This window comes from Camelus bactrianus, chromosome 34, assembly GCF_048773025.1.
Source record: "Camelus bactrianus isolate YW-2024 breed Bactrian camel chromosome 34, ASM4877302v1, whole genome shotgun sequence".
Lineage (NCBI taxonomy): Eukaryota > Metazoa > Chordata > Mammalia > Artiodactyla > Camelidae > Camelus > Camelus bactrianus.
This window is the reverse complement of record NC_133572.1, coordinates 8,409,893-8,436,464: the sequence shown is the minus strand read 5'-3', so window position 1 is coordinate 8,436,464 and position 26,572 is coordinate 8,409,893. Positions and strand designations below refer to the sequence as shown.

General features: G+C 47.6%; 1 protein-coding gene across 1 annotated transcript in view; it reads left to right on the top strand.

Annotated features, from left to right (window-relative positions):
• GRIN2B (glutamate ionotropic receptor NMDA type subunit 2B) overlaps window positions 1–26,013 on the top strand; it is a 388,923-nt gene extending 362,910 nt beyond the window's left edge. Inside the window, exons 11-14 of the mRNA XM_074357384.1 lie at window positions 3,262–3,422; window positions 5,227–5,414; window positions 7,935–8,173; window positions 10,784–26,013. Of these exons, the coding sequence (XP_074213485.1) occupies window positions 3,262–3,422; window positions 5,227–5,414; window positions 7,935–8,173; window positions 10,784–12,640 (2,445 nt within the window). The 3' untranslated portion in view covers window positions 12,641–26,013. The remainder of the gene's footprint in view (window positions 1–3,261; window positions 3,423–5,226; window positions 5,415–7,934; window positions 8,174–10,783) is intronic.
• Window positions 26,014–26,572: the final 559 nt, after the last annotated feature.

Genomic DNA, 26,572 nt, shown 5'->3' with positions numbered 1-26,572 from the left:
AGAAAGAGCTGAAGTTCAAATCCAAATTGTCTGCCTCCACGATCAGTGCTTCCCACAGGACAGTGCCCTCCGTTCTTCTAGGGTTGGCTGAGTTCTCCGTTTTCTTACGGAAGATGCTTTAACTATTTAAGAGTCTTGCTATGTTATTATTTAATTCCTTTGGTTTTTTAATAGCTTTAATTTATTCTCAGATTTGTTTACCCTGCTGGTGGCTTGTCTTTTCATGATCTTAATTGTGTCTTTCAAAGAGTTCTTAATTGTGTCTTTCAAAGAGTTCTTAATTTTAATCAAATCCAATTTATCTCCTTTTTTCTGTATTGTGCTTTGCTATCGTATCTAAGAAACCTTTGTCTAACTCAAGGTGACAAAGGCTTTCTCTTACATTTTCTCCCGGAAATGTTACAATTTTAAGATTTTTATTTAGGTATATGATCTACCTTGTGTTCATTTCTGTGCATCTTTGAGGTGTGGAATGAAGTTCTTTTTTTACATATGGATATCTGAGTGTTCTGACACAATTTGTTGAAGACTGTCCTATCTCCACTGAACTGCCTTTGCACCATAAATGCGTTGGTCAACTGGGGACACTCGATTCTGTCCCCATGATCTCTTTACTCTCTCTTTGCTAATGTCCCACTGTCATGACTACTACAGTTTTATAATAAGGCTTAAAGTCAGACAGTACAAGTCCTTCAACTTTGTTTTTCTTTCTCAAGACTGTCATGGCTATTCTGGGTCCTTTATTATTTCTCTGGTTTTTATTTATTACAATATAGTTATAAAACAAGGATATAGTTATGAAACTATAAAATCTAAATATGAAAAATTAGAATGTAGTTATAAAACAAGGATATAACTATAAAACAGCAGCTAGAACTCTAAAGATAATTTAGAATTTAAAGTTCATAAAGAGTAGCACAGAAACGTTCCATAATCTCGCCTCATCAGGAAGCGAGGCACTCTGGGCACCGTGTTCAGTTTTGTTAATCAGAAACAGTTGTTATCTGCCATACGTGGATTGCCAATTTTCAAGAAAAATAGAGTATAAAAACTATACCAGCTTTGTACTGGTCATGATTTCCACTTTCACTGATGTTTCAGGAAGGACGTTGGGCCCAAGAGTACCTTGGTCACTGTGAGTGTCAGTTGTCCATCCTAGCAAAATGCAGGGTTATGGATTAAGGGAGCTTATTTCATTATACTGCTACTTGTGATTGGGAGTGGAGGATACCTTTTTTTCAAAACATCTGAAGTGTTATAATGTGTTCTGTAAGTTCGATGCATAGCATTCTGTCTCTTCCTATAAAACCTACCCCTGTTTACTTTAAACTTGTCATCTGCTGGGGACAGTGAGGAGTACTATTAATTAAGGCCATTGATTCTTGATAATGTTACCCATCAAGCCACTGTGTGACCTTGAGCAAATTACTTGTCCTTTGGGGTCCTGTCTTCATTTGTAAAATTAAAGGTTTGGACTAGTTAACTGCGAATGCTTCCTCTAACTCTAAAATTCTTTTGACTCTTTTGTTGTGTCTTTATTCACTAAAAAAATCACAACCCCTTTAAAAATAATTAAACAAAAACTCGTTATGGCAAAAATCACTATGGTAAGCCATAAAGTAGTGGTCTTTTGATGTATCTCAAATTGCCTAACACCACATGCATGACCCTGCTTTTAACTATGCGCAATGAAGACAGCCTTTATTGGTTTGTGGTGCTGCAACATTTTGTGGTCCATGAAGTCCCCATATTTTGAGGAGCTCTTGAGTGTCTCAGGTCAAGGGAAGGAGAAAGCAGAATGGCTCTAAGCCCAGACAACTCCAGAGGTTCAGAGTATTCCTGAGTTGGCAGGTTAGATTTTTCAAATGTCTCTCCAAAGTAAATGGTATAGTATTGAAACCAGGTGGCCTTTAAATACCTACAGCATCTTTCCTATATCAAGGCATAGCACATATGACCACATACTGTGCTCATATTCTGTCTGATCATTGCTGTTCTCATAGAATGAGAAATGTGTTGAGTATGAAGATCACTAGGGAATGCAGACAATAGACATGAACTTAATATAAGGAGTCTATTGAGCACTTAGTGTGCAAAATGCTATGCCCCACACTTCCTGTGCATCGTACCATTTAATACACACATCAGTGTTGAAAAGTAGACATCATCAGCTCTTTATTACATATGAGGAAGTGGTGCACAGAGAGCTCATGTTACTTGCCCAGGGCCACAGAGTAGTAAGCGGCAGAGCTGGCCTTCAATCCACATCTGTCTCAACCTAGAGCTTAATGACTAATCAGAGACTAGCTCTTAGAACTTAGCCAGCTCCTTTAGAAAGTAACTGAATTTGTAGTATTAATTGCAATGATCTAAGCCAAGAACACCAAGAACTGATGGGTCACTCTTGGTGGTTAGACTTGATGGAAGGAAGAAATCGTAGAAGGCATCCTGAAGAAATTGCTTTGAGTTACATTTGACGTGAGGACATAAATTGGCCCAGGGAGAAAGGTGAGTTCATGCTGAGAGGACAGACTATCTGAGGCCATGAAGATACAAATGAACAAATTATTTGTTCAGGAAGCAACATACAGACATTCTCATTGCAGGACAAGAGCCAGAAATAAAGCTGATGTCATAAGGGTGAAAAATCCAAGAAATTTCACTTTCTTATGCTAGACACTGGAGGCCCACTCTCAGTTCTTAAGCCAGAGAAGGAACATAATTTAAATTGCATTTGATTTTACAATTTATCCTACAGCTCATGTAGAATAAATATGGGCTTTTAAAACATCAAGGAAGGTCAAGAGAAAATTTCTTAGCAGAACATATTTGCTACCCAACAAATGATGTACGATGTAGCTTACCTCACTAAGGTCCTGTAGACTTAATAGTGCAGTGAAGAGGCCTGGAAGCAGATATTATGCAATTATCAGAAATAAAGGTAACCAGTCCACTGCAGTTCAGCTAACAGCACGTTCCCATTGTTGCTGGTTTTGTGCAGTGTGTGTAAATGGAACACAGAAGGGTTAGAGATTCAAGTCAGAGTTGGGCAGATCGAAAGCTTTGGGCAGTATGGGTTAAACTGAGTTGAATTGGAGTTGACTTCTAGATAGCAGTCACCGCTCCTGAGTGAGGGCTAATGTATTTGAGGAACTGTTGTTGGGTCTCTTCCATTGTAAATCCCCTAATGCTAACTTAATACCACTTCGCATTTTCTGAAGCATTTTCCCTCTGTGTGTGTGTCTCTCTCTCTGTCTCCAGTTCCAGAGACCTAATGACTTCTCACCCCCTTTCCGCTTTGGCACCGTGCCCAATGGCAGCACAGAGAGGAATATTCGCAATAACTACGCAGAGATGCACGCCTACATGGGAAAGTTCAACCAGAGGGGTGTGGACGATGCATTGCTCTCCCTGAAAACAGGGTAAGAACTGCTTCCGGGCTCAGAATCTTTGATGTGTTTCTCACACTTATTAAACACACATGGAACAGATGTGCCATGCTTGGGTGCATACAAAGGTAAAGCAAAGACGACTGCATTGGCTCTTAAGGGGTGTCCAGGTGGTTTAACCTGGCAGTATAACTCAGGCCGGTGCACAAAGAGCCCTATGCTATTATTTACTTCTGTGTATTTTTAACAAGTTACATATTAATGCAACCATGAAACAAGCATGAAATAGATGCAAGAGTCAAGGGGGAGACTCAAGGCTCAGGTTCATGCATTGCATACGAAATAAAGACCTGATGACCAAAAGCTAAGAATGATGATTTTGGTGTCTCATGGACAAGGCAGAAATAAATGATGACATGGATAAAAGGTTTTAAACAGCCACAGTAAGAATGTGTTGACCCATCTCCAGTTCCGGCTTTTGTTGGCATTCTTCTCTCCAGCTCGGTACTCTGGGAAGGATCTGTCCTTTAAAAGGAACCGCAAATATGTTGGCTTGTGTCATCTGAGCCACGTTGGTTCCTTCATTCATTTGGCCTTCAGCAGCCACAGCTGTGGAATCAGACAGACAATGAGCTTGATGGTTGCTGGGATTTGGGAGCCGTGAGGTCTGGTAGCTGATTTCCTGTGCTGTGTGGTAACGAGCAGCACTTAGACCTCCTGGTGGCTCTGGTTCTGGAAGAGTCACCCAGATGCATGTTTACTTAAATGCTGTTAGACTCCGTCTTATCACCACGAAGTCACAGCAGATTTCAGGAGACGGGAGTTGAGCTTGGGGGTAGGATCACTCTGGGTAGTCTGGCCCCTGGTACAACCACAGTTCTCAGTCCTATCAGAGCTTTGGCTTTTTGGTGTATGCTATTATGAAGGACACTCACAAGCCTTTTGAGAAATGGTCTGTGTCTTAACATGCCAGGAAGGGCTTCTTTTTTCTTAAGGAGGAGCAAAGCTGACTTCACTTGTAAAAGCAAAGGGGATGGGTGCCTGCCTTTCTTTCTTGCAGACCTCTGCATTACCTACACAAATATATCTGATTTTCTTCCCCTACCTTTGATGTGTTTCAGTGTTGGTTTTACATACTGACCTCTGCCTCCCTGACTTTCCCTGCCTATTCCTGCCTATTCCTTCCTTGCAGAGCACAGTGTGTAAAATGAGATGCTCATACGTTTGGGAACTTGAGACATCTGAATTCTCCTATATGTTACATTGGCTTGTAGTTTCACATATTTGCTGTTGAGAAGCCTGTGCTGCCACCACCACGAAGACTCATTTCTTTCCTTGTGCAAAAAAGAATATTGAAGCTTTTCTGACCACAAAAATAGCATTGCACATCCAGTGCAACACACACACCCACACTTACCCCCACTCCAGGCTGGCATGAACTGAGAAATGAAAAATGCTATCTAAACCCATGCCATTTGTTATCATCATTGTGATGGTTACTTTTCATTATTTCTGTTATTATTTTTATTGATTCCTTTTTACTCCTTCTCCTTTTCAGACACAGCTTATGAGTTGGCTTCAGGCCCAACTTACATTCTCATCATTCCCAGTGGGAGGAAAAGAACTCCTCCTTTCAACCTGAAATCACATAAAGAACAGCCTGGGATTTAGGCTTTAGATCCTGGCTGAGTTCCAACTTGAGCCTTACTTTGAACCAATTCTCCCCACATTCACGTTCTCTGCTGGAAGCCTGCAGCTTCCTAGTAACAGCCCCATAGGTAGTTTTGTACTAAAATTCCTCCACTGGACTTGGTTGGTTTGCCTCTGTCTTGCACAGGAAACTGGACGCCTTCATCTACGATGCCGCAGTGCTGAACTACATGGCGGGCAGAGACGAAGGCTGCAAGCTGGTGACCATTGGCAGCGGGAAGGTCTTTGCGTCCACGGGTTATGGCATTGCCATCCAAAAGGATTCTGGGTGGAAGCGCCAGGTGGACCTTGCTATCCTGCAGCTCTTTGGAGATGGTGAGTTAAAGGGAAAGTACCTCATCTGGCCTTGCGATGACCAGTCCAAAACACCAAGCCTCCTTCCTCCCCCATCCCTCTAACCTCTGCATGTCCAGCATTTCCGGAAAAGCATTTCACAGTTTCATAGGGAATCTGGGGGATACTTACTAGCTCCCTAAAGCTTCCATAACAAAGTGCCACAAACTAAGCAATGTAAACAGAAATTTGTCTCCTAGTTCTGGAGACCAGAAGTCCAAGATCAAAGTGTCGACACTGGTTCCTTCTGAGGGCCTCGAGGGAGAATCCGTTCCATGCCTCCCCCAGCTCACGGCGGCTTGCTGGCCCTCCTTAGCACTCCTCGCCCTGCAGACTCGTCACCCCCCTCTGCCTTCGTGTTCACACGGCCTTCTCCTAGTGTGCGTGTGCCCCCTCGGGACGTGTCTCTGTCTGATTTCCCCCCTAGAAAGGACGCCAGTTACGTTGGATTAGGAGCCCACCCTACTCCAGGGGCCCTCGTCCCAACTGGTTACACCTGTGTTTACCCTACTTCCACATAAAGTCACCTTTCAAGGTGCTGGGACTTAGGACTTCAACATAGGAGTGGGAAGGGGTCACAATTCAACCCATAACAGGATGAAACTTGGGGAAGAGGATTAAAGTAGCTGGTCAGGGAGGTACGTTTCAGGATTGCAAGCTATGATCCAGTCTTCAGGGACAGTGTAAAAGAGGCTGGTTTTAGATTTTCCAAACAATCTTTGGAAAGGTCTCTGCTCTCGACGTGCCCCGAGAAAGGGAGAGAAATGCACGTGCGGCTGAGATCAGTCTTCCTTCCCCCATCTTGCTCTTCCAGCTGGAAGAGGTAGGGAGCAGGGCAAGGGTCCTCAGAGACAGATGCTGGGAGGCACTCCCCAGGGTGACTGGCAGCAGACTGAGCAGACAGCTTGCTTTGAGAAAATCTCATCTCCTCGTTCATCTTACTCATGCCTTCTGCACCCCTTCTCACTTCACTGTCTAAATACCTCCTCCTCCTGTTAGTCTCATAGAAGCTAATCCAGCTCTGGGTGAGCAGCCGGACTCCCTGTGGCCCCATGGGCCATCAGCCCAGCGGTTCTCTCAGTCACCTCTGCAGAGACTTTGCTCTTAGGAATGAAATAAGAGGTGGAGGGACACGGCCGGACTGCCAGGCTCCGGGCGACGTCACTGGTGCCACTAGTTAGGAAAATCATAGTTTGATCAAGGAAATGAGTAAGAAGTGACTTGACTAACACTGGAAAGAGGAGGGTTATAGGTGAAGGGCTAACAAGCCATTCTGGTGTAAGAGCTTCTGTCACTGTAATGTCGCTATTACTTAAAGGCAGTAAGGGGACCTCTGTCCACCCGGAAGAGCAGCAGTCGCGCCAACTTGCAGAAGTTGCCAGAGCTCCGGGCAGCTTGTGCAAAGGTCACATTTAGAACCAAACTGAAATGATGGAAACAGGCAGTTTTCTTCATGAGATTTTCAGACTTTTGCTTCTCTCAAATGAGATGCATTCTCAGGCACGTGGCTTGTTTCATTTTCCTTTTGTCCCAGATTTCTACTTTTCTCATTCTCAGTATCCAGTGAAGTGGACCAAGGTTATCACCTGGCATGACTTGAATTAAACAAAGCTTCCTTAAGCAGCGTTAAAAGGAGGCAGGGCCAAATCTGGTGGCTTCGTTTTATTCAAGCTTACTCCCTTTGCCTGTGAATATTTATATTTTCCTCTACAGCAAGAGATCCGTGAGTCTCAGCGGTCTAGGGAATCAGTCAGTCTCTCTGCTGATCTCTGTCTCTACACCCCCCACCCCAATCTACTTTGCACCATTTTTGAGAGCAATTTTCTGAATCACCTGTTTGGTTATGTTGTTCCTTGCTGTCTACAAAATAAAGTGCAAAGTGCTCACTTAGTCTGATATTCAAACTCTCAGCAGTCTTGCACCAACCCTTTTTATTCAGCTCCTTTTGCTGCTGACATTGTTGGAATTGTTCTGTGTGCCTTTCCCAAATAAGCCTTGGGTTTTCCCACCTTCTTCCCCTTGAACTTGCTATTTCTGCTGCCTGGAGTGCCTTTTCATACAATATAAATTAAAATTCACCCATTCACCACGCCCACCTCCAAGTCCAACCTCCTTCATGAAAACCCACTGGCCGTCCCCTCTACAAAATTACTCTCCCCAATTCGAACTCTTGTTACCTGCATATAGCTGGTCATACTGATCATTTATACACCAGTTTACACTGGGTAGCTAGTGGGGTACAGAGGTAATGTCTCCCATCTTTGCATCACCTGTAGCACCTGCACTACGTCTTCACCAAATACTTGTTGAACATATTGACAGATGACTGTATAATGGTATTAATAAAAGTACTAACTTTCTCTGTTGGTTTTCTTTCTTTATGTCTCCTTTTCTCTTTCTCTCTCATGTTTTTCTCTCTTTTCCGCAACCCTGCGCTTGCCCTCTCTCTCTCTACTCCTCCCCACTCTCCTCTCTCTGCCTGTTCTTCTGGCCCGGCCCCAGGGGAGATGGAGGAGCTGGAAGCTCTGTGGCTCACAGGGATCTGCCACAACGAGAAGAACGAGGTGATGAGCAGCCAGCTGGACATTGACAACATGGCGGGCGTCTTCTACATGCTGGGGGCGGCCATGGCCCTCAGCCTCATCACCTTCATCTGCGAGCACCTTTTCTACTGGCAGTTCCGGCACTGCTTTATGGGCGTCTGCTCCGGCAAGCCTGGCATGGTCTTCTCCATCAGCAGAGTAAGTGCTCTGATTTAGGTGCCCGGAGCTTGGGAAGGACGGCTCAGCCTAGCGCTGTGCAGGGCAGAGAGACCCAGGAGGGCACTCACCCCAGCCTTAAGCTGCCGAACCACATCATGTACGCTTCCCCGGGGGCTTGGGTAACATAATTTCAAGTGGCTGAAAAAAATAGGTGATGCTGTTTTTCCTTCAAGAAACAGCTTTCCATGTGGGCTTTTGGGCATTTGGTTCTCAACAAGAACTGGCAGATCCATCAAAATGAAACATTTGGCCTTTTCCCAAATGCCTTTCATCACCATCCATTAATTCCATATAGGCTGGATTAATCATTTAATCCTTTTTAAAAATTGCGTTTCTATTTAAATTGTGAAATGTCTCTCTGTTATTCTGACATACAAAGGTATATTGTTGGTAGTTTCACTGTTCCCCTCTGTGTTCTAACCATGGGTTAATTTGGGGAGTTAAAGAGCTGAACAGAACCTGCAGTAAGAAGTCCTGACCTGTAAGAAATTTACATTCCAAAAACTTCCTTAATTGGAGCAAGAGTATAACTCAAGTCATTCTTCATTTAGTTCTCTTCTACGTGGCTGGTCCAAAGTGAGATTCAGAACACAGTTTTGAGTATGAACAGAAGATCGCAGGGAAGAGTTGTTTTGTTTTTTTTTTTAAAGCAGACTACTTTAGATTTTGTTAATAAAGTGATAGGACACATTCATGAGTGGTGAACTTAGATGTCCTTTTGGAATAGAGATCCAGGCTTCAGTTATAAGCAACTTTGTCTCTAATGGAGTTATGTAAGAAAATGGAGTACTCATTAAATTGTCCCATCTTTTGATCATTTTCCCATAGTATATTAGAGACACAGAAAAATGCCCTCTCTGCCTGTGAGTTGATTCAGGCCATTCAGGTACCTGGGAGCAGGAGGACGGAACTTGCAGCCCCTGAGCCACGTTGTCACACCATGTGGCCCTTCCCAAGGTCCCAGGGAGGGTGATGGCAGCAGCAAGGGGAGCTGGTGGCCTGGAATGGAAATCCCATGCACAGCCCCGTGGCATCACCAGTGGGTCTGTAGAGGGAAAATGCATTTTCTCTCTGCCATAATCAAGAAGGGTTAGCAAGGAGGCCTGAGAAAGAAAGAAGAGTAACCTCTTCTCAAAGATCTCTCAACAATGAGGCTCATCTCATCCAAACCATCCTTTCCCATGTAGCTGCTATCAGATCTTCTCTCCTCCTCTCCCCCTCTAACCGGAGATCCCCTTTCCAAATTAATTCCTCCTTGTCTTAAAGACACGGTTCAAAGAACTTCGTCTCCAAATACCTTCCCTTGCCAGGGAGGACAGTTCCAAATGTGTCCACCTTTCAAGGCAGGGAGCAAGATATGGGTATAGACTTGAGCCCAACCCCTTCCCTCTGCTGGATGGTGCTCTTCAAGGCTCTATACCAGGAGCTGCACACAGGAAGTTCTCGATCAATACTGATTTGTTAAGATATTAATTATTTATGATAAGAGTAAGTGAGTGAGAAAGTATAAGGAGGAAACCAGGAGCTAAACTGAGAATAAACGAGAGAATTCAGCAAGGGAATTCTTTCTTCCTGTTTAGCACTTGATATCAGTCCCAGGTCTTCCCTCTCAAGGTGTAGGGCACAGCAGGAGAAAAACCCTTCTCTGACCCGGGGCCTTCCCAATTCTCTCTGTGAAGTCAGTTCAGGCTTGGCTCAAAAAGAGAATTGTTCAGCTGTGATTTGATGACCAAAATCCTGAAAGCTGCTCAAAGTTTGTCAGAGCTGGAGACGAGTGGTAGTTGTGAGCTCCTAGGCTCCCCAGCGCTTTCCTGCCGGACCAGGGGGTCGGGCAGGGCAGAACTGCCCCACATCTGCAGAGCATGGCTGTTGATTTCCAGGAGGCTAACCATATTTTTTGCTTTCATTTTTAAGATGCTTTAAAAAAATGATACAAATGAACTTATTTACAAAACAAAGAGACAGATGTAGAAAACAAACTTACGGTTACCAAAGGGAAAGGGAAGGAAGAATAAATTAGGAGTTTGGGATGAGCAGATACTTACTACTGTGTATTAAATAGATAAACAACAAGGCCCTACTGTATCGCACAGGGAACTACATTCAATATCTGATAATAACCTATAATGAAAAAGAATGTGAAAAAGTATGTGTATGTTTAATTGAATCACTGACTTTTGAATCTACACCAGAAACTAACACAACATTGTAAATCAACTGTACTTCAATTTAAAAAATAGATGCAAAAAAGTCGGCATAGAAAGGAAAATCAATGCAAGTCAGTAGCAGAGTTAGGGCAAGAATGCCGTGTCTTGCGATTCCAATCCATCTGTTCAGGTCACTTAGTCTAGCCTTGCCCCTTCTCGGGTAGCTGGGCGCTGGCTCATGGTGTGGGACTTGCTAAATGCAGGGGGTAAAGCCGGCATGCGTCTGGCCACATGTTTCTGTGAGTGTATAAGATCATCCTTTTCATGTTTTCCCTGACTTTTCCCCTCCACTTAGGCAGTTAGTGGGGGGTAGGGGTGGGGCGGTGCTCTCATGGTCGCTTTGGCCTGGCTGGAGACCTAACCCGTCCCTTCCGCTCTCCAGGGTATCTACAGCTGCATCCACGGCGTGGCCATCGAGGAGCGCCAATCTGTGATGAATTCCCCCACCGCCACCATGAACAACACACACTCCAACATCCTGCGTCTGCTCCGCACGGCCAAGAACATGGCCAACCTGTCGGGCGTGAACGGCTCCCCGCAGAGCGCCCTGGACTTCATCCGCCGCGAGTCGTCCGTCTACGACATCTCCGAGCACCGCCGCAGCTTCACTCACTCCGACTGCAAGTCCTACAACAACCCGCCCTGCGAGGAGAACCTCTTCAGCGACTACATCAGCGAGGTGGAGAGGACCTTCGGCAACCTGCAGCTGAAGGACAGCAACGTGTACCAGGACCACTACCACCACCACCACCGGCCCCACAGCATCGGCAGCGCCAGCTCCATCGACGGCCTCTACGACTGCGACAACCCGCCCTTCTCCACGCAGCCGCGGCCCGTCAGCAAGAAGCCCCTGGACATCGGCCTCCCCGCCTCCAAGCACAGCCAGCTGGGCGACCTGTACGGCAAGTTCTCCTTCAAGAGCGACCGCTACGGTGGCCACGACGACCTGATCCGCTCCGACGTGTCCGACATCTCCACGCACACCGTCACCTACGGGAACATCGAGGGCAACGCGGCCAAGAGGCGGAAGCAGCAGTACAAGGACAGCCTGAAGAAGCGGCCGGCCTCGGCCAAGTCCCGCCGCGAGTTCGACGAGATCGAGCTGGCCTACCGCCGCCGGCCGCCCCGCTCCCCCGACCACAAGCGCTACTTCCGCGACAAGGAGGGGCTCCGGGACTTCTACCTGGACCAGTTCCGCCCCAAGGAGAACTCGCCGCACTGGGAGCACGTGGACCTGACCGACATCTACAAGGAGCGCGGCGACGACTTCAAGCGCGACTCGGTGGGCGGCGGCGGGCCCTGCACCAACAGGTCGCACCTCAAACACGGGACGGGCGACAAGCACGGCGTGGTCGGCGGGGTCCCGGCGCCCTGGGAGAAGAACCTGACCAACGTGGACTGGGAGGAGCGCTCCGGGGGCAACTTCTGCCGCAGCTGCCCCTCCAAGCTGCACAACTACTCGGCGACGGTGGCGGGGCAGAACTCGGGCCGGCAGGCGTGCATTCGCTGCGAGGCGTGCAAGAAGGCGGGCAACCTATACGACATCAGCGAGGACAACTCCCTGCAGGAGCTGGACCAGCCGGCCGCGCCGGCGGCCGTGACGTCGGGCGCCCCCGCCGGCAAGTACCCGCAGAGCCCGACCAACTCCAAGGCCCAGAAGAAGACCCGGAACAAGCTGCGGCGGCAGCACTCCTACGACACCTTCGTGGACCTGCAGAAGGAGGAGGCCGCCCTGGCCCCGCGCAGCGTCAGCCTGAAAGACAAGGGCCGCTTCCTGGACGGGAGCCCCTACGCCCACATGTTTGAGATGCCAGCCGGCGAGAGCTCGTTTGGCAACGGCAAGGCGGCGGCGCCCGCGGCGGGACACCCCCACCACAGCAACCCCAGCGGCGGCTACATGCTCAGCAAGTCGCTCTACCCCGACCGGGTCACGCAGAACCCTTTCATCCCCACTTTCGGGGACGACCAGTGCTTGCTCCACGGCAGCAAATCCTACTTCTTCAGGCAGCCCACGGTGGCGGGGGCGCCGAAGGCCAGGCCGGACTTCCGTGCCCTGGTCACCAACAAGCCGGTGGTCTCGGCCCTGCACGGGGCTGTGCCAGGCCGTTTCCAGAAAGACATCTGTATAGGGAACCAGTCCAACCCCTGTGTGCCTAACAACAAAAACCCCAGGGCTTTCAATGGCTCCAGCAATGGGCATGTGTATGAGAAACTTTCTAGTATTGAGTCTGATGTCTGAGTGAGGGAAGAGAGAGGCGAAGGTGGGTACGGGAGGGTCGGGCTGTGGGCGTGTGGTGCGCATGTCACGGAGGGTGACGGGGGTGCACTTGGTTCCCATTGGCTCCTTTCTTGTCGTTTTAATTTCGTTATGGGATCCTGGAGTTCCGATTCCTTCTGAGGGCGACCTGGGTGTCCAGCACCACCTCTGCTCCCTTTCCGGTCCCCTCCTCCCTCCCCGTCTGTCCATCATTCCCCTTCCCAGTTCCCGCCAGAGGATGCGGAGGGCTCGCTGGGCGGGCGAGGGCAAAGTGGAGAAGTGGCCGCACGCGAGCTTCCCTTGGCGCGGAAGGACTCTGCCACCCACTTCGAGTGCAGCGTGGAGAAGCGGAAGGAGGCCACAGGAGCGCAGGATAGCTTTTCCCAAACTGATCTTTATGTTTAGGTGAGAAAGCAGAAGCATCCAAATAAGATCATTTAGCATACCGCTTGAGAATGAAAAGAGGCTTTTGCTAAATTCTCGTTGCTGAGATGGCGTCTGTTTGGGGATCCTGCGCCAGGCAGAGGGTGGGCGGCCATGTGTGTTTATATATAAGCCAAAAAGATGTTTGCTTCAACTCCTCGAGACTTAGTGGTGGTGCATTAGAGTGAAAGTCATTGACTGACGGTGAAAAGTACACCATAGCAGTGTTACCGGGTGCATTGGAGGCGAGGGAAAAGGGATTGTGTGTGCATTTGTGTCCGTGTACACTTGCACACACGTGAGGTACATACACACCTGGAGTCGGGGGCCGAGTCGGGGGCCAAGTCATGTGGAGAAGGCACCCTTGACTCATAATGCTGTTTCTTTCAATATCCATTAGCAACGTGCTGATTTTGGCTTATATACAAACAGAGATGGTCTGTGTTACCAGAATTTAGGCTGTCTCTCCCCTTCACCCTTCCTGCATGAGGAGAATGGAAGTTCTTGCTGGAGAAGTTGCCGAGGTCTAAACAAAAGCGTGGGTGACAACCCTACTGAAGCAAGGTACAACAATAATTCCTTCCCAGTTGCCAATCCTTTCAACCAGTTTTGGCCAAGAACTTTTCAGGAAGGCTAAAGGGAAATGAAAGCAGCCATGATTCCTTGGCCCACACGTGGGAGCAGAAGATTCTGTAGGGCTCCTTTGAGCTTCTTAGACCCTTGGCTGGCCACTGATGGGGGAGGAGCTAAGCAAGGCTTTGAAGGATAGGGGGGTCGTCTGTGGTGGGGTAAGTGAGAGAGGGGGATGTTTTTAGTGCTTTGATCCCTTCTTACTTAACCTGGAGCTGGGAGAGCAGGCTTGTCTCCCCCAAACTGGTCACGGTCGATATGGAACAGACAGTGAGGAGGAGTGAGCTTGTTCCATGAGTACCGCTCAGGAAGTGTGGAGGGAGGGGAAGAGGCTTGGAAAGGGAAAGGGAAAGGGAGGCAGGGAGGGAGTTCCCCCACTACCCCATTGGGTCTGGCTCCCTGAGAAGGTGACCTTGAACCCAGTGTGGACACTCTCTGTAGAAGCCCCTCCACCTTCCTGCAAAGCCTCCTTACACCTCCTTTCCCTCCCAGATTGTATCATTCATGAATAAATATATTTATATATATATATATACACACACACACACACACACATACAGAACTCCAGGGATGAGGGTACTGGCAGACGCGACGCCCCCTTCACTAAAAGTTGGAAACTTGAGAAGGGTGATGAATATTTGTCACTGCCAGTCCTGAAACGTGGGGTAGGCGTGTTCTGTGGGTCAGATCCACTGCTCCGCCATCCTCCCCTCACCCAGGGTGGCAGCCAAAGAGCCAAAGGGTCGGTTTGGAAGCCTGACTGCAGGACCTCCATGTTGCACACGGGACACATAAACCAGAAAGGTGCTCATCCTCCTCTGGAAGGAAGCTGCCATGTTTCTTCGAGTCACCCCGCCCCGACACACCGCCCTCCCTCACCCTCCCCCTGACTGCCGTCCCTGCCCTCCTCCTTGATTTTTACCTCAGTATCTTTAATTTTCCAGCCAACCGAAGGCCTTGTAAAGTTTTGTTTTCTTTCTAGAATGAACCTGGGGGCAAGGGGCTGAACCTCTCCCAGATCTGGAGAGAGGAGCACGGAGTGCTTTACCTTAGATTCAAGGAATGACTGAGAGCGAGGACAGTGGGCATGAGTCTCCAGGAGGAAGAAGGCGAAGGGCCATAGAACATTCTTCACCCTGACTCTTGCGGGTCAGGGGCTCCTCCCCTCACTCCTCCTCTTACCTCACCCCTTTCAAATAAAAACCAAACCAACTAACCTAGCGAACAGCAATCTAGAACAAAGGGGGCGCTGTCATCTCCGCCGGTGACAGAAATCAAGCTGGTGTTTATTTCATGTAAATATTTTGTTTTCTAATTGATTTTGTATAGATACAGTGTTCTCTTGTGAGTATTCAGGGTGTTGGGCTGGAGGGAGTGGGGTGGGGATGGGAATGAAGGGGGAAGAAGCGTTTCGGTTCTGGGTTTTCATTTTCCATTCGGGGGAACCGTTTCGTATGGCTTTGGCTGCAGGGTGTCTGGAGAGAAATGAAAGGGAACGGAGGCCACTGTGGTGACCAAGTCAGGGAAAGTATGTGTCCGTGCCTCCCGCCTCACCAGTCTCCTCACTGGCCTGTGAGACATATTCATGCCCATCAGCCTGGGCTTGGCATCGGGTCCCCTTTGGCTCCACGCAAACCCCAGCCCAGCTCCGGTCTTCCAGAGCGGACCACAGGTCACCAGCATCTGTGCAAAGTCAAGCTGGTGGCGCCATATTTCCCTGTCAGCATCTAGGGTAGGAAAGGTTCCCCAAAGGGCTTAAACCAGAATTGAAGTCAAATCATCCTTTCTCTCACTCTTGATGTGGCTAAGAGGTTTCAGGAAGCTCAGTCTTGAGAAATCTCCCCTCAGCTTCCTCTGATGTTTAACCAGCATCTCAGTCACGTGTCTCTTTTTCCCTTGTACCTGAGCTCCCACCCTGTCTCCCTGACCCCCTCCCCTCCTTTGCAATCAGCACCACAAGCACACCCAGAGAATTCACTGTCTCCCTTTTTGAAGCATGTGATACCAGGTTACCGGGAGGTAGCACTGGCTACATGTCTTGCAAATTTGCATGCTTTTCCAGAAAAGAGTACCAGATCTGCTCAAAACTCAGTGGCCAGATGATTCTCTTAGAAAGTTCACAGAAACTGGTCTTAGAGACGGAAGGGCGAGTCAGGGAGGGAGGGTGCCAGTAGTGACCTTGTATTTGCCTTGTCCTCGCTTCTGCCATCAGGAAGGTGCTATTTGCCTCAAGCCAGGTATTCATAACCTGACCTTGGGTTAACCAGACAAATAGAATCTCTTTCACTGGACTCTTGGCTTTGTGAAGGGCAGCAGCCTCTCTCTCTCTCTCTCTCTCTCTTTACCGCAGGAGGAAATTTCCAAATCCATTTAGCCAAGATACTACATTTTTTTTCCTATCCTCCCATCATCAAAAGCTGTCAGCTGGATAATTTCATTTTTCTCAACCCCTCTGTGGCCCCAATTGGTCACTTCTCTTCAACTAGATGTTTGAATTGAGACCAAATAAGATAGTCATGGCCTGCTCGAGAAAGCTTAAAGAAAGAAAGGCTGAGCAATGTCAAGTTCTGGATGTTACTTCATTCTAAAAGAACAAGGCGGGAAAATGCATGAGGATAAATTCAGCCATCAGCCCCGTCTATTCCACAAAGACCCTTGGGAGCACTGACTGTTCCACTTTTCTTCAGACTCCCCGCTTTCTATCTGTCATGTCCTCTATCGTCCCCTTCAGCTGTGGGAGTGGGCTGCTGGGTGTGGTCCCGAATCACTCCTTTTGGTGGCCATGCTGCAATCTCAGCCTTTCTACCAACCTCAGATAGTCTGACCCTTGAATTTGCCTGAGTCAAGAGTGTGCACTCCCTTCAGAGTGACGCATGTACGGTGGATCTTGTCATTTCAGAGTATGTCCCTGTGTGTCCTCAGCCAGAACGTGGGAAATGTCCCTGATGTGGGTTCCCCTCGACTGGCCACAGCCATGTTGTGATTGGGGGGAAAAAAATCCCAAGTGATTCCATTAAATGTTGGTGGTGTCAGTAGTGCCAAAACGCATGTGTAACGTGATAAAATGGGAGTCGTCTTTAAAATTAAGCGAGCATTGCCCACCCAGCCTTCCGTGGCCATCAGGAGTTGCCCGAGGATGAATTCTCTGCATGGGAGGTGAAGAAACTGTGTTCCCAAAACGCAGTGTGCTGGTCACCTGCACATCTCATTTAAGAACTGGGGTTTCTTTGCTTTTGTTTTTTGTTTGGTTTTTACTTTGTTCAAGATTAAGGAACAGAATAACCCGTTTGTTTGGGCAATAGCTATTCCAGAACTCCCTTCATTCTTTGAATTCCCATCTCTCTAAAAAAGAAAAAGAAAAAAACACCCCGTCACTGCTTGACGCCCTGCGTGTGTGTTTGGCTAGGAGCGATCCAGGTGCGCCGTAAGTGATGCAGCTGCAGGGCTGTGGATGACTGCGCCAGGCATTGCCAGGTGTCGTGGCCATACCTTAATGTGCTCTCCGAGCCCAAAGCCATAGAGGAAATGTGTGCTCAGTACCTGCCGAGTACTTTGGCAGAGCATTCCTTTCTTCACTTGAGTGTCAAGAACCTCTCCTTCTGGTCTAAGGAACTCTTTATGGATGAGAAGCAGCCAGACAGTTACACTGGAATGGGTCTGGCCTCACAGGTGGCATGTGGTCAGTCCATGGTGTGACCTGAGCTCTCCTGGGTAGACCTCCCCTTTTTATTCCCATCCCCACTCCAACCGCTGGCTTCCCGGGCAGATGTTTGCCTTCAGCTCCGGGCTGCTCGTCTGCCATTTACATGAAAATAATCCCAGAAAGGGTGCCATCTTAAGCCATATTAAGGATTTATACATTTAAACACCTAGTGTATGTTAGGCTTCTCATTTTTTTTCCTGGGAATGAAGTAAAGATACAGGAGAAGAGGGAGAGAGCAAGGAACACTTAAGAGTAACAGAACAGGTGTAGAGATACAGGTTCTAGAGTTTAAAGACGCTTAAACTATCTCGTCCTTCTCCGACATTTATTTAAGGCTCATGTGACATAGGAGTCCTAGCTCGGAATTATTTTCAATAGACCGTCACATAAGTGTGTAGTTCATGATTTTCTAAGACCAGTACCTTGTAGGGCAGGTCAAGGACTTTGACTCCTTCTGTAGAAAATGGAAGACTGATGTTTTTCCTCCACTGCAGGTTACTGAGGAGACAGCTCGAAAGATCAAGCTATGATAATAAAAAGATGCTGTAATTATCTGTTCTCTGTCCCAGTTCAATTAATGTTCCAGTTTAGCCAAGTAGTTCTGTATTCTGCACTTCCCTACCTCTATAGGGGCGTCTGCACGCCCGACCTGTTAAGGAGCTACTGGTCTACCAGGTACAACTTAACCAGTGGGCAGTTCTTTTTCGGACCTATCAGATGTTTGGGACATCACTAAAAAGTAGGCTTGTCAGTCTGAGAACTTCTAAAAATGATCTAGATCTAGGATTCCATTCTAGTTTGGGGGTTCCAGTATTGTAAGAAAATCACAGGGCATCTGAATATATCCCCCTCCGTCACGTTCCAGCCACAGGGACTCAATTACACAGGGGCCATCCGGGTCCTGTGACCTAAATACAGAGTCCTATCTATTCTCATGGCAAAAAAATACCCCAGAAAACCTTAAATGAAAATCAGCTCTCTTTCCACACCCTGGAGAGATCAGTCACGTTTGGGGCCTCTAGTTTACAATACTGAAGCAATAAGAAAGAATTTTACCCCAAGAGTGATAGGTTAGGACAGCGGTACTGGGAAGAAGCAGGCAAAGTTAGAAATCACCCACATTTCTCTGCCAGAGTGTCCACTCGCACCCGTCTCCAAGCTCATTGCAGTGAGTTTCTGGCTCGGTTCCGTGCTTCCAAACAGAATTGCTGGTGTGATTATTGAGGGTGAGGAATCCTGATGAGAACTGAGGGTGGAAAGCAGAGTGGACCAGCAGAATCCTGTCACCTCGGGACTGGGGTGTAGAATCTGTGTTTTGGCAAAGTAAAAGAAATGGAGCTCCGTGCGAGGATTAAGGGTACAATTAAAAAGCACAGCACTAAGCCCATTATAAAACCGTTATTTTGAAGATTTGGTCTCTGCAGTTTAAACTTGAACTCTCTTTTTTGTAATTATTTTAGCGTTGAGATTTAGGGGGTGGAGCAGATTCCAGTACTATGCAAGGAGAATAAAATAAAAGCTCTAGTTAAATGTGTTAGTTCAATTAAACCAAAGTCTATTGAATACATATTATGCCCCTGGGCTGGTGCTGTGAAGAATATAAGAGAGTTTAAAATGGGGTATACTGTACTTACGTATAATACATGACTACAAAAGCATATGGTATTTAAATGTATGTTTTATGTATGTATAAAGAGGTGTGCATAAATGGGTAGATTCATACATGCAGGTTTAGTTTTTTCTGGTTTCAGAGTGTGAGTCAAAGCCCTTAGGCATTATATTATTTTAAAAAACTGCAGAGATCCTGCCCTCCCCATTATAGCCACACCCACATATCTTCTTTTGGAATTATCCCACCTGCCAGTACTCAAACTCCGAAATTCCCTCTCTGACCATAGCCTGGCATTTCCTATATCCCACTTGCCTTCTTTCAGTCCTCTGTCTTTCTGGTCCATAAACCCTCTGATTTCATTTACTTCCCTCCTTGGTCTGATTCTGTCTTCCCCCAGATGACAGTACCCTCACCAGCAGTCTCTTCTGCCTCTTCCCTTCCCTTCTCGCTGCACCTACCTGGCTTTTCTAACTCTGTATCCCATTCCCGCATCATCTGCTCCATCCATCCCCAGGAACAGAAAGTCAAAACCTATGCTGAAGAGCACAGATTTCATCCATTTAATCTCACCTAAACTCTACCCAGCTTGGACATCTCTTTTCTCCTCCAGAGTTAATGCCCATCACATTCTCCAAGTGTTTGTTAATTTGTTTCTCTCTTTTTTTTTTTTTTTTTCAATTTCATGTCCTCTCTTTCCTAGCATATTGCTAAGACAAAAGATCTGATTTTAGAAATTCTCACATGACCTCTCCTCTCCACCTTTTTATTTCTCCTGTCCTTCATTTATCTTCGCCATCTTCCCTCCCAACTCAGTGCTCCTCTTCCTTGTCCTCTGATACCCACACTCTGACCTCTTCGAAGGGGGTCCAACCAATAGCACTTCTGTCTGTTACATCTTCAGTCTCTCCCACACATCTGCCTCCATCCATCTCTAAAGCAATCCCTCAGTCTTACCACCATCTCTAAAAACAAATCCTACAATGATCTCTAAAATCAAATCTTCTCTCAATCCAGTTAACACTCTTGAATTCCAAATTTCTCAAAAGGGTAGTCTTTCTTTCTTCGCTTCCTCACCTAATGGTCCTGACTTAACCTTTAAAATTGCACTGTATCCTGCCATGCTACCGAAACTACTCAGTGGCGCCATTCCAACGAACGAACTTCTTATTACAAAAATCTAATAAGCTTTTTGCCCCCTGCTCTTCAGCCGCATGAACACAAACCTAAATTTATTGTGAGGTAGCAGCACGTCCCCGTGTTCATACCAGCCCTCGGGTCCTCTCTGTGTTCCCTCACCGCTTCCTGCACTCCATCCTGTCCCTCCGCGTTGATGGCCATGGTGTTCTGAGCTGACCCTCTGCTCCCTTTCTCCATGCTCCTGTAGCAGTATTTCCATTCCCCAATTTCAGTGACTCTCTGAATGAGGATGAATTACAGATCCGCACTCCTAGACCCGTCGTTTCACTTCAGCTTAATGCACGTGTTTCCAGTCACCTCCTAGACAATTTCATCTTGAGTCAAATATCCCAGACCATCCCTGCAAACCAACATAGTCACCAATTTCCCCCTTTGGGCTAATGGTACCACCATTCCTTCTTTCACCAAACTAGAGCTTTTCAGCCACTTTTGCCTCCTCCATTTCCCTCCTTCTGCACGTCTAATCACCTGGGAGCCTGTTAACTCTTACTCTGAAAGTTTCCAAGTCTTTTTATTCAGCCCTTCCTTCTAATCTGGATTATTTCAGTGTCTTTTAGCATTGCTCTAAGATTTTATATTTGAATCTACTCTTAGCAGTCTCACTTCCTCAATACCAGTTAAATCATGTCATTCTTCACCTCGAAACAAAACAAACAGCCCGTCAGTGGGCTATGTTTGCCACTGTGCATCAACAAGGATCACTTTCTGTTATTTACCTGAGTGTGTCCGGGGCCAGACAAGCTGAATCACGTTTTTGTCCCTTTTCTGTCTCGTACCAACTTCTCCCACTTTTGTCTTTCTGTAAACTGCTCCCTTTTCCAAAATTTCTTCTCCTCCTGACCTCCTAGCTCATTCCCTTCTTGTGTGTAAAATCCATCTTCCTCCATACAGATCTTCAAAGACCCGAGCAAATGGACCACTACGTCCACCTCCTTTTATCTCCCATCCAAAAAAAAAAAAAAGTATATATATATATATGCCTTTTCTGAAAGCCCGCAACACCTTAATTGTATCCCTCTAGGGGCAGCCATCACGGACCAGTTTATTTTATGGTCCTTTAGCTATACATCCATCTCCCCTGCTGGATTTTAAACTCCTTGTGGTCAGGGGCTATGCATTTATTCATCTTTTTATCTCCTGTAGCACCTGCCAGTGCATCTTGTACATGGAAGGCACTGAAAAAATTTGACATTATTATAAATTGTAACTGAAAAGAAATCACTTCTCCTGCCCACAAGAGACTTGAATCTGCAGTGAAATCTCAGGACGAGTCCCTTCCCGTTTATCTGTCCGTCTGCGCCCAGCCACAGTCACTGCAGCACAGGACAGGTGTGCATTCCCGTGTTCATTATTATTTCAGCTGGGAATTGGAACTTTTCTAAGTTTTGCTTGGTCCTTTGAAGTTGTTCTGCAACTGTCTTAGGCTTAGTGGAAGCGTACTTGGAATACACCGTGTGTACAGACAAAGCCAGCGACAGAGGGAGGGAGCGTGGAGGACGGTGAGCAAGCCTTACGTACCAGGAGCTTCTCAGATGCGGGGAGTGGCGCTTGTCTGCGACGCAGCTCTGCACTGCCACGCCCGAGTCTCTAACACCCTGACCTTCACTGAGATTGATCTGACTTTGATGCAATCTGTAGCCTTTTTTTCCCTTCTCTTTTCTGTTTTTCAGCTCTTGCAGTACAAGAAAGACTTTGTCACACGTAATTCAGGCTCACTCGCCACGCAATCTTACGGACCCCGAGCGGTGGTCCAGTAGACCAGCGCATTGTGCTGCAGGCTGTGTCCTTTCCATGTCTGTGTCTCTGCCAGGCAGCTCACGATCTGTGTCTTGATGATATTTATTTCCTGGGCTCTGTGGATTCTCACCTTTTCTGAAGCTTTGGCTACAGGGCAACTTCTCCAACAGGGAAGACCCGAGGGGAAGTAACCAAGCACTTTATTTCTGGTCTTTATGTTGCAAATGAATGTAGTTAGGATTTGAATGAGCTGGCTCAGGGAGAATTCTAGTTTCTAAGCTACGCCTTTCTCTCTAAATGTGAAGGGATTCACAACACTGGAAGAGATGACAGGCACCTCTGACCTTGTGGTCCTTCTGTCCAGTTAGGCTCTGAGCCCCGTTCACCCTTCCCCATGTCCCCCTCACCTCCCTGGTGTTGTCCTGAGCGAGCTGTCCTGTTCCTTCTGGTCAGTGTCAGCTGCCGCTTGTGCCCCTGCAGACTCTTACAGCTGGTCCTTCCTTTCACTTAAGCCGCTCTGGTAACTGATAATGTTCCCATCTCCTGGCCGGCCTCCTCTATAAATTTCATTTTGTCACTTATCATGGGTTTTTCTCACTGGGGAGGCATCTTCTGCCACTGTGTGCTAATTTAAAGCATCCTGTAGAAAACCAAGCTCAAATAAGTTACAGGCAGTGACAAGTCTCTTCTTCAAAGAAGTGAACAAAATCCATTCTTCGCTGAGACAGGAGAAGGTAGAGGAATTATTAGGGACAAGATGGGGCAAAATGTGACAACTTGGGAGACACCCTAATGAATATTAAAGTGTAAGCATAGGCAGAGAATTTTTCTTCTCAAAAGTCCCGTTAAGTCTCGATGATCCTGTTCCAGGGAATGGGGAGAGTTAACATCTAAGAGCAAAGTCAGCTCATTACATTATGACACTTTTTTTTAACCAATGAAATAAATAGTCCGGTAATAGCTAGTGGAAGGGCGGGAGGGCACTGTCCTCGCGAAGAAGGACATTCATGACTCTTTCTTGGACCAATGGAATGAAGAAGATTCCGGGAAATTCAGGCTGTGTCCAGAAGGCAGTGTCTTTCACGAGGCGCCCATGTCAGTGCTTTGCCTCTGGAGACAGAAAGGTGGAGGGAGGCTGGTTAGGAGGACGGGGTCGCACGGAGCCGAGAGCAGGCCTTCCCTTCAGGTCCCAAAGGTGGGTGTCGCTGGTTACTGGTGTTGGTGAGAGCTCTGGAAAAGAGCAGGACTCAAGTGACGGCCTTCCAGGCGTCTGCCCCTTTAGTCACCCCCAGGGCGTGGCAGTGCACTTAGGCTTGGGGCTTGTTTCCTGGGCACAATTGGACTGAAGGTAGAATTAACTTGTTCTCCATTTTTCACTTGTAACCTGAGATGCCGCAGGCTAAAAAGCACTTTCTGAGGGCCACCCTGGTGCTCGCGTGTGGACTGGACGTTGTCTGAGCCAATGTCCAAAACACCAAGAGAGGGGGCAGCTGTCCTGGGCAGGGCCACGAGAGCGAGAGCCACGTGACGGCTGCCTTAAGCTGTAGCTGTGCCCGCCCCGGGAGGAGTGGGGAACCTGCCTGCAGCTGCTTCTCTTACGTCCTGAGGGTCCCCAGGGAGTCAGGCCACGCGTCGGCCCCGAGCTAGTGCTCAGGTGCGCCCTTTGGACCACACCACAGAGAGCCCCTGGGTGTCACCCAGGCAGAGAGGGAGTGACTCGTCCCACCACCCAGACCCACGGAATCTAAGGCACCAGGCTGTGGCTCTGTCAGCCCTCCTCGCATTAAGAGATCACAGTCTCAGAGATCTGCCAGGAGCACAGCTTCAGGGGACGTGGCCACAGGAACGTGGGTGTGCTGAGCAGCCTGCTCCTCTCAGAAGGGATTTTACCTGTTTCCAGAGGGGACTTAGAACATTTCTGCCTGAAACCTCAGTCTTCTCCAGAATAGTCTTTGTAGTTAACTCCCAATGTCCTTGTCACGTTTTAATTGTCATTGATCATTTTCTTTTGAAATCAAGGGCTATTTTAATGTTCCCTTTGGCTGTGACATGGAGCCATCCGAAAATGAGAGTCGGGGCCACTGCACTGCCTCTGGCTGAGTTGTGCTCTTAGTAGCTTATAAATCGCTTCCACCAAGTCTCCCCAACAGTGTAAGTACGCCTCATTTAGACTCTTTGTCATGCTTGTGATCTCCCAACACACATCACAAACACACACACTCACACACACACTCCTAACACACAGATCCCAAATTACCAGTGTCAGTCACGTTTAAGGAGGAACAGAGATGCTTTCTTGGCAGATGGAAGTGCTCGTTTGGGACTGGATGGACAGACTTCATACAGTGTATCGGGCTGGTGTTTTCTCTTTGTTCTTCCCAGCCTGTGGATGGCTGATACCTCCGGGTTTAACAGAATATCCTTGTGAAGGGAGCATTTCTTTGTAATGGAGCAAACTAGCTGTCCCGCTGCCTGTCCCTGCTGAACCCTGTGGAATCCATGCAGTCCTCTGATGTCCCACCAGGGGATCAGTGTTAAGAGGACGGAGAGGCAGAAGCCAGTCTCCCCAAGGACAGAGAGTCTTGCTGCTTAGATAAATACATCTCCGTGTGTGCCCACGTCTCTTCTTGACAACACCATGAGTGGGGGTGGCAAGGTCTGCCCTCACTGGGGACAGCAATGGCAATATACCTGGGAAGATGCAATAATTTTTCTTCTCCCAGGGTCAGGAGCGGGGAAAATAACAAGACGTCACACCAGCAGCAAGCAAAGAGGCTAGAGAAGCATCCAGGCAGAACTCTTACTGGGAAACACATAAATTAGCAAAAATACCCTTTCTTAGATGCGCCTGCCGTTGGAAGACAACCAGGGCACTCAGAGCCGTGTTCTTCCTCACTGGTCATCTTGCATCCTCATTCTCCATTCGGGGATCTCGAGGCATTCTGTGATCCAAGTCAGCTCCAAGCATCTCGTCCTCCAGACACACGCACCCACGTGCACACACGCTGTAGGACGCGAAGCTGAGGGAGCACAGAGCTTGCACGTGTGCGTGGTGTGGAACATTTTCAAACCAGAGCCCAACAAGCCTAGTACAGTCAGTCCCCAGGACGGAGGACAGAGCCTGCTGCGCAGAACTGTGGGCTTTGGAGCCCTGAACAGGGAACAGCTTTGTTAGTAGAGTCCTCCTGACTCCTGGGCACTGTCAGTGATCAGGGCAATTAATCACCTTGCTTATTTCTTGATGGCAGACACGAGAAATGGGGCACATGGAATCTAAGGAGTGGTTGCTTGAGCGTTGGTAACACAGTTCCCTTGTCAGGCAGCCCTGAGCTCTGGCAGTTTCTCTCCTGACCCTCCTACCTTCCATGGAGAAGGGTCACCAACCACCTACTTAGGTCTCCACCATAACCATTCCTCCGAATGGCTTCTGTTGGCATGGAGATATCATCTTTTCATGTTACAGATGAAAAAGTTGAAGCACAGGAAAATTTGATGATCAGTCAAAACTAAGGTTATATAGGAAGTTCTTGGCAGAACCAGACTTGTCTGCTTTTCCAGCTCTCAGCCTAGCTCCCTGAGTAATGCCACCTGAACTGTCCACCCCACCCTGTGCTCAGCATCCAACGGAGGATAAAGGTCATGAAAGCCAGTTGGTTGGTTTATGGTTTACCCAGACCTTCCCCATGAGAATCTGTCTTCTTCACAGAAACACACACACACACACACACACACACACACACGCCACGTGAGTTTACAGAGACAAGTCAAAGGGGTAAGAACAAAGAACTTTAAACTGAGAAAGGGGTAGAAAAGTTTCTGTAATGAAAAAGACTTGAAGTCTAAAATAACAAAAGTGTTTTTGAATTTTGCGGGATGACACATTGTGAATAATTTTTTATTATTAAAAAATTTTTATGTAGCATGTAACCCACACAAATAAAAAGCTCAAGAAAAACTGAGAGAGAGGATTTCTTCCAGAGTGTTCCATGGGGAAGGGAGACTTCAAGAATCTGAGAGGAAGTCCTGATACTTCAGTGGTTTTAATCGGCTCACAGTGAAGAGGGCATCTCGACGGAGAGCCTTCTAGCTGCTGCTTCTGGGTACCTCTGTGTAAAAGTCAAGTTCAAACACAGCGAGCTCAATGCCAGCATTAAGGCATAAGTTAGTTCTGGAAGCCTCGTTAGCAGTATAAGGAAGTTCACATATACAATGAATTCCAGAAGGAAGGATTCATATTTCCCAAGCCCGTAGTAAATAGTTATTTCCTGCCTGAAGCCCAGAGGAAGGGAGGCATGGACGTTGCAAAGACTAGGAAAGGTCTCCTGAGAATACTTACGAAAACTTAATTTTGCCCCGAGATCATAATGCTGAACTCTTCAAGCACCCGAGGGCCAGGGAATCTTGCAGCCACCTTCTGCAATCCGCCTGTTCATGGATGAAAAGTTCAAGATCAGCACGTAATCATCAATCTTCCCAAAGAGGACAGTGTCTCTAGTTTGTGCCGCAGAACAGACGCCGGTTCACGGACAGAGCGTTCTGCTTGTATCAAGAGCAGTGAGAGAGCTCTGAGTCCTAGTTCAGTGCAGAGGGTTTTTTCAATTCATCAGTCCAT